The sequence below is a fragment of the Lingula anatina genome, chromosome 1, assembly GCF_051362555.1.
Source record: "Lingula anatina isolate TDL-2025a chromosome 1, LinAna3.0, whole genome shotgun sequence".
In the NCBI taxonomy this organism is placed as follows: Eukaryota; Metazoa; Brachiopoda; class Lingulata; order Lingulida; family Lingulidae; genus Lingula; species Lingula anatina.
Genome location: NC_141767.1, coordinates 16,921,752 through 16,934,077, shown reverse-complemented (window position 1 = coordinate 16,934,077; position 12,326 = coordinate 16,921,752). Strand labels below are relative to the sequence as shown.

Below are 12,326 nucleotides of genomic sequence, written 5' to 3'. Positions count from 1 at the left end.
TATGATTACATTATATTATATATGTTATATGTCAAGATAAAAACTTTCATGTACATCTAAAGGCAGTTTGGTAGGTAAAATAAACGAAGCCATTATTATAATAATGCATTAAAATTTTTATTCATTTGTCATTTTTATTCATATATGAGGAAGTATTACAGCAGTTGTCCAGCTGGTGTAAGAAATATTCAACAGGATTAAGTAATTATTAAGTAAAAACTTCTCTTCTTTCTAATTAGTTTAAAATTTTCAAAATACTAGTCTAAGATAAGTGTATTGTTCAGTTGACATTTTTTTAGAGTAATACAGCAAATTTTCAACTTTCGTTGACATGAAGTTAAAATACATAACGAGTCACTGAAAGCCTACACAGACACAAACAAATAATTTTGCCACTTTGTACAAACATAAACTAATGTTTTTTTAAGTAGACTAAATGTGTATCAAAAATATCAGAACTCCAGAAGTAGAGTTATACATGTATGAGAGTATAACTTACACAATTCCAAAGCACGGTCATTAAGATCATAACAGTAACATAATATTTTTACATATATACATACATGTAAATGATATCTAGTATATGTGACATATATACAGATATGCAGAGAAAATCTTTGTCTTAAAACACACACAATATATGTTCTGAATCAGGAACATTCAACTAATGACTAAATATTGTGACATTATTTAGAACATGAGACAGAATAGAACACAAGAAGGACATTAATTTCAATGTTGATTAGCTGAGCACAGTTGTGCTAGAGTACATAACCAGACTGTAGTGGAGAAGAGGTACTGCCGACATTTTCAACGCCACTATTAACACCTTTGGTAAAAGATCCAAGTTCTGGGGTTGCTGAAGTTTGCGAGGTTTCTTTATCAGATGTGTGTGAAGCATCTGAACAGAGATAATTGCCATTCAGAGGACCAGCTGCTGATATGGCATTGCATCTAAAATCTTTTGGAATGTCTTCCTTGATGGATGCCTCTTGAGGAATGCTTACCGATACATAACCATTTTCAAAAGTCTCTTGGTTTGGAGAAAATACTGTAGCAACATAGTCACTAACATCTGATTTGTCTGCAGGTTGAGGATCATTACCAGAAACATCAACTGGCCAGTCATTTTCTGTCACACACGGAGCATGTTCATGTGTACCTACAAAGTCCTCACTCCTATTGCCCCCAGTCCTTTGGAACACACTGGCAGTCACATATGGGTCACTGGAGGAGGACTGGTCATTTAAAGCACAGCCTAGTGCTGAATCAACATCATCATCTTGACCATTTCTAATGTTCTTGGTGTCCTTTTGTGCATTTAACAAATTTGTGCTACCTTTGGTGTCCGTGTGGAAAATTTCCCCCTGATTTCCACACAACTGCAGCAAAGTGTCTTTTGTCACATAGTCATCTACTGCAATCCCAGGTACGTTTGACAATTCACCTGCATATGTAGGAGCAATGTCACAATTTACTCTGTGCTCTGCCTGAGCAGGAAAAGGTGAAAGCTCCCCCTGTGTTGCACTGCCAAAGCCAACATGCCCCATCTCATCTGAACTCACATATCCATCAGAGCTGGAGCACTCTGCCATTTGTCTATCAGCCCCCAGTCTAATGCTAGGCACACATTGCATACTGTCTGAAGTCTCAGCCTTCCCAACTGGTGGTGGTGATGATGATGGGGGTGTTGCACTTTGATCCCCCATCTCTGAAAATGACCAGTAGCCCGAAGAGCCAGCAGGTTTTGAAAAGTAAATGTTAGGTTCAGTTTGTTTTGAATCTATCTGCCTGTTATGCTGCCGACTGGACCCAGTATGGGAAGGACGTTTTGTCTGGTTGCATGCAACTCGAACGTAATCATTTGATGCATTTGGTGTACCCAACTTTCCATACTTATCACTAGGGTCACTACATGTACTATCCTTTTCAAATTTTGCATACTTTACAGACCCTGGTTCAGGAGATGTTAAAGAGAGATTTGGCACATACCCATCTGTGCGGCAAACTATGGAAACATCTTTGGAATTAGGATTCTCTGTTGTCACAAGAGGAATACAACTATCTGTAGATGATGACGTTGTCAATGGCAATGCAATGGAGTTAGGACTACATATACATGTACCATCAGCTACAAGGTTTCTAGTCAAAGATTTTCTCAAATCCTCCTGTGAAACAAATTCTTGACTACTACTATGGCTCTCGGGTAATGTCTCCACTGAAGAAAACATGGGGGTTTCTGCCAGAGCAAACTGTGTGTAACTGCTATTCAAACACTCATCACTGCTACAAGGGTTACTGAGATTGTTCCCTTGACCAGCAAGGGTTCCTTCACCCTCTGCACTCTCTGTAAAATCACCAGCAGGTTTAGTTATTTGCAAACCTATACTATCACATCTGTGACTGGCATTAATTTCTAAGTCTTCTGTTGGGCATCTCAGCACCAGCTCAGCAGAGGAATGTCTATGTGATGTGTCACCAGAGGGAGGTTGGTGTGCCTGGTTGTCCAAGATGGGCCGTGGTGGCTGCTCAAATGGCAGGTCAGGATCAGAGGTATTGTTCAGGAATTGAGGTGTGGGGGATTGAGGCAAACCACTGTCATCACTTTGGACGGTGTCCTGTCTGTCAAGTCCCTGGATAGATAACCACAATAATGACAAATTAACTGGACAGATGTTTTCAATTTAAAAAAAATAACTTGTGCAAACTGTGGACTTGAAAGATGATATAAAGAGTTGTTTTCATTAAAACAAAAATATTTAAGTAATTTTAATTACAATTACCTTCAATTCAGACAATTCCTTTCTTCTTGCCCTTCTGCAAAATTTCGATTTCAAGTGCAAATAAAGATACTGACACCAATGATAGCCCTGAAAACAATAGAAGACTTTTATTGTTTAATCAAACAATTTACACATCTTTCAGAACAAAACACAACAAACCATGTGAATTGATATGTTTCATCAAATTCTTCTAATCTGAATTACATCATTAATAAAAAAAAATTTTTTTTTTCTCCTTTTTAAACCCCCTTTACACTGGACAGTGTCCTTTCTGCATACTTTGTGAAACTGGCATTGTTGTGGTCGTATAAGGAGGCACAAGCATTGCCTTGGTGGCAGAATGAATGCTTAATGACCGGCCAGTTTTCGGCGCGTAAATTATTATCATTATTTTTTTACTCTCAAACAGGACCATACTACAAGACGAAAAAAGGGCGCCGCCCAGTGTAGAGGAGGCTTTAAAGATCACTTGGATTAATAGAAATCCCTTACTCTGCAGGGTACATTTTCCTGACTTTCTTGCTGTACCAAGGCTGAACTATCCTCCTGGCCTGCGATGCGGTCTTCGTCCCTCTGTCTTCTAACTGCCATCTGGCTACTCGAGGAGGAGTCCATATCTTCAAAGTACTGAAACTATGGATGTAAAAAATTACAAGAAAATTAACTATACTTATGTAGATAAAATACAGAGTCAATATGTTGCCCAATAGTATTTTTTCAATAATGTTACACCATGCAAACTGAGTATGATAAAAAATATTGTCGTTTAGTTTTCATTCTGATTAGGGAATTGGGTGATGGGCCATGTGATTATTTATTTATTTATTTTGGATATAATAACTGTCAAGGAAAAAAAACTATGTTATCGATGAGGAAATAATAAAGATTCGATTGTAAAATGCATTATGGCACTTTGAAAGCAAATTGTTTAACTGTTACAGTACTAACTTTTTCTGGATTTTCTGGGACATCAATATCTATTGGCTGCATAGAAGATTTCAACCACCTGAAAAAGCAGTACTTTTCACACATATTTCAAACAAAAAGCATATCATATACCATACTTTCATACTGAAAGATGGTGATAAAATTTAATCCACTTGACCCATATTGTAGCAACCCAATACATGCCTAAGTAATGGATATCGTCCTGGATAGACTGAAAAGAGGCTGACAGCAGTGCCTGACCTTATACAAGACTACTAAAAGTGCAAGAATCTGCATGAAGTGGGGTTTGCTTTTAGGTGAAAGTTTATCGGTTCGAAATGTCATCTTAGGGACAATTCCCACAGATATTTGGATCAATTTATCTCTTTGGGGAGTCTCACTTAATTGCCATCAACTTAACAAGCTTAAATGTCTGTCACGCCTGGTAAGGCTGTAAGGGGGTAATTATCTTTACCCCCTAGCTGATTCAGTAGGCGTGACAGACATTTAAGCCGGTTAGTTGATAGATATTTTTCGATACAGATGGAACAATCTTGGTATGGGAACCCAGTCTTAGAAAATAATACCAAAGTGGCATACAAAATGTGGTTAATTTGTATTGTTGTACAATTGTTGTCATTCAGCACATCTTAAGAAAACCACCAGAGAAAAATATTTGTGGATGAATTCTTTTTGTTTAATTCATTGCCATACCATACTTGCTGAAGACTACCATAATTTTTTACCCCTCTCCTCCTGCAAAATCTTGCTTCATTTTTATGCTAATTTGTTTGTTTTTTTTTTAAATATCGTTAATAATTCATTTTGCTTTCTGGAAAGAAATTTTTATAAGGTGACTGCCTCTAATCACATGATATATATATGTATAGTTTTTAAACCTGCTAGCACCTAAAAACAGTTTACTTACCGAACTGCACATACTGCTATGGTCACTATCACACCCAGAGCTAAAACAGCACCCAATATGACAAAGCCAGTAATGGGCTGACCTGGAATGAAAATGAACATTTGGATTTAAGTGCTTGTCCATGAGAGAAACAGCCCAGGGTGGCAAGGTGGGGGTTGGTGGATTTCAACCAAATCAGTTGTATGGAGGCACATTGATAAGTTATTCATGAATTAGGAAGGAATCCCAAAAATATCCTTTTCTTAAGAGAGTTAATTATGGGTAATGGCTTATGTAGGCTCTTTGAGCCTCCATTTTCACCTTGGTAAAATAATGATATATTTTGTGCAAATTAAACAAAAATGGTGACACCTAAAAATATTAGACCTTACAAACATTGAAAACAATCATTTCGTTTGCAACAGATATATGTAGAATCCAGATTAGACCCTGCTTGAGCGAACCACGCCCATTAATAACACCCCTCCCCCCCATAGTCCAATTTTGACACTACCATCTTTAATTGCATATATCTCCATCTTCAGCTATAAAACCACATGAACATATTAGGCAGATATGGGTCACTCCAAATCAAGTTTCAAAAATTACTGCATGCTGTATTAATTAAAACAGGTACTGAAAAATAAAGTTGGCCATTTTTATAGCAAAAAATTGTAGTTGATTCATTCTCTTCTATATAGACAATGGGTTTGATTAATTTATTTAATTTCATTTAAACATTTTGCTGTACAATGATGTTACTAATTCATTACTAACCCAAATGTTACTAACCCATTCACATTCCCCAAGATACTTGAAAATGTCCAATTGTAGACAAAAAAATTCACATCTGACGAGAATCGATTTGTTTTCGTAACTCACCCTGTTTTACTTCACATGAAAGTTACAAAGATGACTGTTGATATCTCTGTTGCAATTTCTCAGTATATTACATTTTTTTCACATCTGTAGGCAGAGTACAAACCACAAGATATGCGTTTTCCCTCAGGAAGATATGCAAAGAAACAGTCTAAGCTCTCCGCCATGTTGATAGTACATTAATTTCACATGATTTTAAAATGTGTTAGATACATGTTTTAACCAGAAAAAAATTACAATAGGTTAAATGAAAATAAAAAGTCCAACTAACACTACAGCGTTTTAGACTGTTTGTTAATTTGAAAGAGATAGCTGAAGTTGAGTGCACCGATATATATATATATATGTCCGGACATATATGTTCTATCTGTTACAACGGACAAGTTGTAGAACAGCAGTTAGTTTTTATTTCATATATAAATAGATTAATGAATGAATGATATATCTGTTAGTCCTGATCACACTATACCCCAAAGACCTGTGAAGATGAAGATATTGACAAAAATAGAAGGGGGGTGTTCAAAGCATGTGATTCGTAGCCCTAAGAAAAACGTTTGGTTTGTTACCATGGAAACAAAGAGAGTCAAAATGATGTGTATCATTTTAATCCCCTATCTTTAGGTTATAATATATCACCAAACTAAATCATTTGGTGACACTTGTATAAACTGTAAGGCCCATCTAAATTATCCTGTTTTTCAGATAAATTTTTGGTTGATAAACCCCCCAAATTGTCCCTGGCCATATCTCTGTTTGAGGAAATATTGCAGCCTCAGTTATTGTTCATATAAAGGTTCAAACACACCAAATATGGTGTAAATACGTTCATGGACACACACTTAAAAAAGGTAAATTAAATCTGTTTATTGTTGCATGTATAATTTTTCTCTTTTTCCTTTAACTTTTAGAACAGTGACAGCAGAAATCTTTTAAAAACATTACCGTGATTACTAATTCCTGGTTTGGTAGTCACATAGTCAACAGCCAAAACGCTTTGATGAAACCTGGTATGTGCCTTGAGACTGACTGTGTAGTTTGTGGAGGACCTTAACTTAGGTATCTGGATTTGCCATGAAGGATTGCAGCCATATGATTGAAAGCTGCACTGGCAGTCAGGTACCAATGTGACTGGATAAAAGAATATTAATTTTTATTTATGTGTGTCATTACATATGAAACGGGGAAAATGTAAAACAGAAATAAAAATTAAATAATTAAAAAGGGTAAATGGCAAAATATCTATACTGTTTACTGATCCCAAGTGTATCTTAGAGTGTAATTAACTTTAAGATCTTAACATTTCTTTAAAAATTTTAATGAATATCATGGTGCAAAATAAATGCTATACATTCAAGGAAATTAGATTTTGGTTAATTTCTTGTTTAAATGTTTTTTTTCTGCCAAAGTGAAATAAATAACAAAATTAATGGTATACCTGACTGACATTTGCTGGTATTTGTAGCTTCACAACTCTGTACTGTGTATTGAATGATATGGCCACTTTCCCTGTCAAAGCTGGGAGGGCTCCAGGTAACAATGATGTTGTCTTCACTCGACTCCAAATGGAAGGCACTGTCATAGGAAGGTACTTCTGGATTAAAAAAGATCCAACATCACCACAAATCCTAAAGGCATACAACTAGTATACTACTTGATTTCCCAGTTTTCCCAAAATTATTTAAGTTTTACCATAACATGGAATTATGATACCTAAAATTTGTTGTGAGTTTCAAACTTCTGAGTAAAAGTCATAATAAAGACTAGTGAAATTCACTCATAAAGGTAATAGGTTAGAAAAGTAGAACTCCAGAAGGGGTTTATACATGTAGAAGTTAACCTTTTTAATGGCTTTGAATAGGGTATACCTTTGTGTTGAAAGGATAACTGCTGAAATGACCAGAAAAATTCCCTTTTTTATATAAAAAGGCCTAACGTGCATTAATTTATATTCAACATACATTTGAACTGATATAGAAAAGGGCTGGAAACATCCAAGAAAATTTTCAATTTTATAAAATGTACCATTGCCCCTCCAATATGCAATGCAAATTATAAACATTCCTATCAGTACTTGACTAACCAAAGTGAAATACTGCTGACATCCATGTATAATTACCTCCATAATACTTAAAATTGTGATGACAATCTGGGTACTCCATAGACCCCCAGGCATCTTCCCAATTGGCAGAGAGCAGGAAAATATAATTTTCTGCTGCTTCTGGCAGTGTTAGGTTATATTGGAACCTAGATTCATTAACTGTGATCCCCAGACTGTTTTCATCCAGGATCAAGGTCTGAAGACTGTCCTGAAATTAAGTATAGATCATTGAACATTTAATTCTAAATAAAAATTATATCAATATATATAATTATAGATTACTACCAATCCAAACAGGAGATCCTTAAGGCTGCATTCAAAACCAAAGCTGATCCACAGACCAACAGATCTACCAATCACAAATGGCCAACCCACTTGAAAGCTTGCTGCATAATCTCTGCTGGCTATCTATGCAGAGTCCATTAGAGGATTATGCAGCAAGTTTTCAAGTGGGTAGGCCATATTTAGTCCACAGATCTGTTAGTCTGCCAATCAACTTGTTCTGAATGTTACTTGAGAATTGAAGTTAAGTGGCAGGCACAAGAGGTTTTAAAAAGATGTCAGTTTGCATATGGGAAACATTCAAGGTGATCTGACAGGAAGTGACTTACAGATACCCTTTATTTAGATTAAAAGTCAAAATCATGCAAGCAATAGATTATTCCATATAAGGTATATGCAGTGTATTATCATGGATACTACCAGTGGTAAACATTGACTTGTGGCTATAGGGAAGTGTCCAGCTCACCTCGCACTGAGTTGCATACAGTCCTTTGCACCAGACAAGAGTGTAGGTATCTGGTGGTGTGGTAAACAATGGTGCTTTCCAGCTTAGAACAGCCTCTTTGCCATCAACTTCTGCAACAAAATGCCTCAAGACCCCTAGAAATAAGATATGGATATAATTAATAGAAAATTGCCTAGAATAGGAATTCATATACTACCACACTTCAAATACGAACATTTGCAGTGACAGAAAGCTATGAAATGAACACAGGCATTCAATCCCAGGATTTTTGCAGGGGCCTACCAATTTAAACTCGGAGCTGAGATTTAATCCATTTAATGGCATGCGTGGAGGCGGGGAGACCATCTGGAATCAGCGGGATTGCTTTTGAAGTGTTGTCTGCCATATTTAGTCTGTGGATCAGTTAGTATCAGATCATCTATTCTGAATGATGGCCCCTAAGACCCTGCCTGACTTGCATTATGTGAGATAGGGATGTGCACTACTCAGTACCTTGTTGTGAAATCACCCACACTGACAAATACAAAGGCTAAGTCTGGGGAGAAACACATTCCCGATGATTGCTCAAAATATCACAGGATGCCACAAAACATTTTGTAACAGACTAGCGTACCCTGTGATTAGAGAGTAGGATTTTGCTAAGGCATGGGGATGGGGCCATAAGATAAAAATATTGCCTTTCTTTGCTAATTAATCAAGCATAAAGTAGCAGTGGACATATTTAATGTCATATGAAGGGCACAAGGTTTGAAATTTGGCTTGTTCACCATGTGTCAATCTAGTGTCACTCATACTGTGGCCAGGAACAAGAAGGGAAGAAGGGCTGGCATGGGGTGATTGTAAAGCTGGGGACGGGGGGGGGGGGGGGGGGTCCTGAATCCACAGTTGATGTAACATATAAGACAAAACTGTCAAAGTGGGTCATTTTTGTGGGTGTAAAACTTACTTTCTGCTGACAAGTAAATGTTCTTCATGCTAGGTTTCCTGGCAAAGCCTGCTGATGTTGCTGCATTCAGAAGTAATCCTAGTGACTGGTTTGTATTTTTGGTTTGCAAGTACACTGGTGTCAGCGGGATTCCAAGTGGAGGAACGGATTCACTAGTATCATACAGCTGAGACTGACAAATGTTGCCACTCGCTATTGTAAGTGTTACATTCAAAGACCTAATCTGGCCATTCTGCAATTCTCTGGGTATCTCCTGAAAAGGGTTGTATTTATAAAAGCTATAGCTACATATGGATATAACAACTGAACCTCCCCCCTTCCTTTGTAAAAAAAAAAAAAAAAAAAAAAAAAAAGGGAGTAGGGGTTAGGTCACCCGCTAACAGCATTGTCATGCCGGTACTAATGTAGATTTGTATTGAGAATCCTGCAATAGGCAATGCATCGGCCTCGCCTTCGCAATCAGACAAGCTGAATTGGATGCAATACTGTAGCTTATACTGAATCACTGCTTAGGCTAACCAGTGTTATTGAATATTCGACATAGTGGGGGCCTCTTTGCAACCCCACAAATGAAATTTGTGCAAAATTGTTGATAAATAATAACTTTTGCTGACTCGTCGCATCATAATTTTTAGGGTGATGAGTCTTATTGAATATCTGATATATAATTTTTATCCCTAAGGCCATAACATTTAATACAGGCAACAATTTGCTACATTGTTATTATTGTTAAAACGATTAGGACAGAGGGGTTATATAATAAAACCGGCCTTGTTTGGCCAAATCACAAACAATCAATACTCCTTGTTGCCTTCTTTCTTGCTATGAATGAGACCATAAAAGTTTGTGGTACACTGAGATGGAGGAGACATAAAACAACTATAGTGGTTATAGTCCATGCAGGAATAATGAAGAGTTTGGCAGTTGAGGTTATCCTACTGGTTTGTAGACATTACTGTCAGTACTCTGTACTTGGTACATATAATGATATAAAGATTAAACAGACTTAAATTACTATCTGCCTGCATTTCAACTTTTTATATACAACTCAATTTTGCATTGAGCCAAATTTATGACTTAGTCTTCACCTTCAGTGCAAATGAAGAACCACACAGTCTAAAAAGTTACCTTCCACAGCAGTTCTGCTTTGCCACCATTTAGTTGCACCAATCCAACAATTTCTGGAGCAGCTGTTGGAACTAAAGGGGAAACATAATATATAGTACATATTTAATGCTTCCCGTTAAAGGTTAAAACTTTTCATCTTCAAAACATAATATTACATGATTCTTCTCCATTTATTTATATACTTTTCATTTCCAGCTCATAGCCTTCGTATTATAATATGAAATTCATAATTGAAATTATAGGTCGAGGCAATAAAAAGTATCTCCTACTTTTATACAGGCCCTTGACCACTGGGGGTTTGGGGGGGGGGGGGGGGGTAGAAAGAACTCCCCCTTTTTGTCCAGAAAGGGTTCTCTCTGGGTAAATTCTATCTAGGTTTCATGGTAAAATGTCCACTTTTTCTGAAAAAGAACCCCCTTTTTGAAATTGCTGGCTATGACCCTGGTGATAGATACCTGATTCCCAAGTCAATTCAGACTGGACACTAGCTTGGTCACTCCAGTAGCCAGCCTCTTCTATCCCATCACCATTTGGCCTCACTCTTATTGTGATGGAATAATCGGAATTGGGCCTCAGTCCAGATATGATCAGAGATATATTTTCCATGTGGTTCACATTGGGTTTGCAAAGTAAGACTGCCTACATGTTTAAAAGCAAGATGGTACTTGTTTAAGTGAACAGTCATGGCAATCTCCAAAATGAAATGCAAAATTCTGCTACATTTTCCTCTTCTTTCCAAGTAAAGAACAAATGTCTTTAAATTTGAACTTTCATGATATCCCAATAAGAGACTACATTTTACAGGATTAAACACTACCATTATGGGTATGCAAAAGGTGTCTACACCTACCCCAGCATCGCCCCAAATGATGGAGCTGTACTGGACTTCATACAGCAACCCGCCATTTCCACCCAGGCAGTTGTGGCACCTTGAAGGGTCAGAGGTCGTGACCCCTGACTGACTTAGACAGTCCAGGTACCCTGTTGGAAACTCATTAGGGGGTTTCCAATTTACCTGCAGGGCTGTGCTATTGATGATATAGGTGTTGATGTCACTCACTGGATTGGGTTTCTCTAAAGATGAAAACGTATAGGAAAGTGAAGTATAATTTTAGTACATATACATGGAGTTATGTCTCATGAATGAATGATATATTTTGTTGCTCATATACAGGAGGTTGGGTTAACTTATTCCATGTCAAAATGGGTATATTTTTAAGTAAACTTTGATTGACTAAAACTATAAAGATGTGTTTATACTGACAAAAATGTCACGTTTAACTATATTTTTTTTTTTGAAAAACTAAATTAATTACTATAGGCTTAAAGGAAAATCTGTACCTTTGAATTTATATTTACAGGACACGGATACTAGTATATATGTGACATTAACTAATAATATAAATATGAATGACTAACAATTCCACCTTTAAAAGCGATAGCATTGCATTTAAGTGGACTGATACATCAATCTCAACAACATTAATTTTACATCTCTTTTATCTCAAGAATTAAAAACATAGCTACCTATGTGGTAATCTGCAAATACTGAAAGGTTAGTCCACACAGTTCCAAAGAGATTGTGCATTCGCATATAAAATTTAAAAAGCGTGTTGAAAGAGCTATTGAAGTTGCAAATGAAGTTGACTTCATTTTCAACAAGAGAACAGGATTTGACATTGGAGTCTCTGAAAATATAATGGAAAGACATCAGTTTGAATAAGAAGTCAGATCGAGGTATAAAAAACTTGTTAATTTTATGAGATTTGAGAAGAGTGAGCAAAAAAGCTGTTTCAAGTTCTTAATACTCTATCTGGAATATAAAACATGTTAGTATGCATATTAAAATAGTCATAGAAAAGTTATCAAAGACCCACAAAGCATCACAAAAGCAGTTTCATGTCAAGGTA

The 12,326-nt window shown here is 36.6% G+C and overlaps 1 protein-coding gene across 5 annotated transcripts in view; it reads right to left on the bottom strand.

Annotated features, from left to right (window-relative positions):
- Positions 1 to 101: 101 nt before the first annotated feature.
- Positions 102 to 12,326, bottom strand: part of LOC106177096 (uncharacterized) — a 33,203-nt gene continuing 20,978 nt past the window's right edge. For 4 of the 5 annotated variants that reach the window (XM_087009780.1, XM_087009788.1, XM_087009785.1 and 1 more), the window contains 13 exons: positions 11,267 to 11,490; positions 10,872 to 11,055; positions 10,417 to 10,487; positions 9,289 to 9,541; positions 8,343 to 8,476; positions 7,613 to 7,802; positions 6,932 to 7,087; positions 6,439 to 6,624; positions 4,639 to 4,720; positions 3,732 to 3,789; positions 3,276 to 3,416; positions 2,784 to 2,870; positions 102 to 2,633 (listed from right to left, as the gene is read on the bottom strand). In XM_087009780.1, the coding sequence (XP_086865906.1) occupies positions 762 to 2,633; positions 2,784 to 2,870; positions 3,276 to 3,416; positions 3,732 to 3,789; positions 4,639 to 4,720; positions 6,439 to 6,624; positions 6,932 to 7,087; positions 7,613 to 7,802; positions 8,343 to 8,476; positions 9,289 to 9,541; positions 10,417 to 10,487; positions 10,872 to 11,055; positions 11,267 to 11,490 (3,638 nt within the window). In that variant the 3' untranslated portion in view covers positions 102 to 761. Of the gene's footprint in view, positions 2,634 to 2,783; positions 2,871 to 3,275; positions 3,417 to 3,731; positions 3,790 to 4,638; positions 4,721 to 6,438; positions 6,625 to 6,931; positions 7,088 to 7,612; positions 7,803 to 8,342; positions 8,477 to 9,288; positions 9,542 to 10,416; positions 10,488 to 10,871; positions 11,056 to 11,266; positions 11,491 to 11,943; positions 12,304 to 12,326 lie in introns of those variants that run through there. The other variant, XM_087009793.1, reaches the window with a different exon arrangement.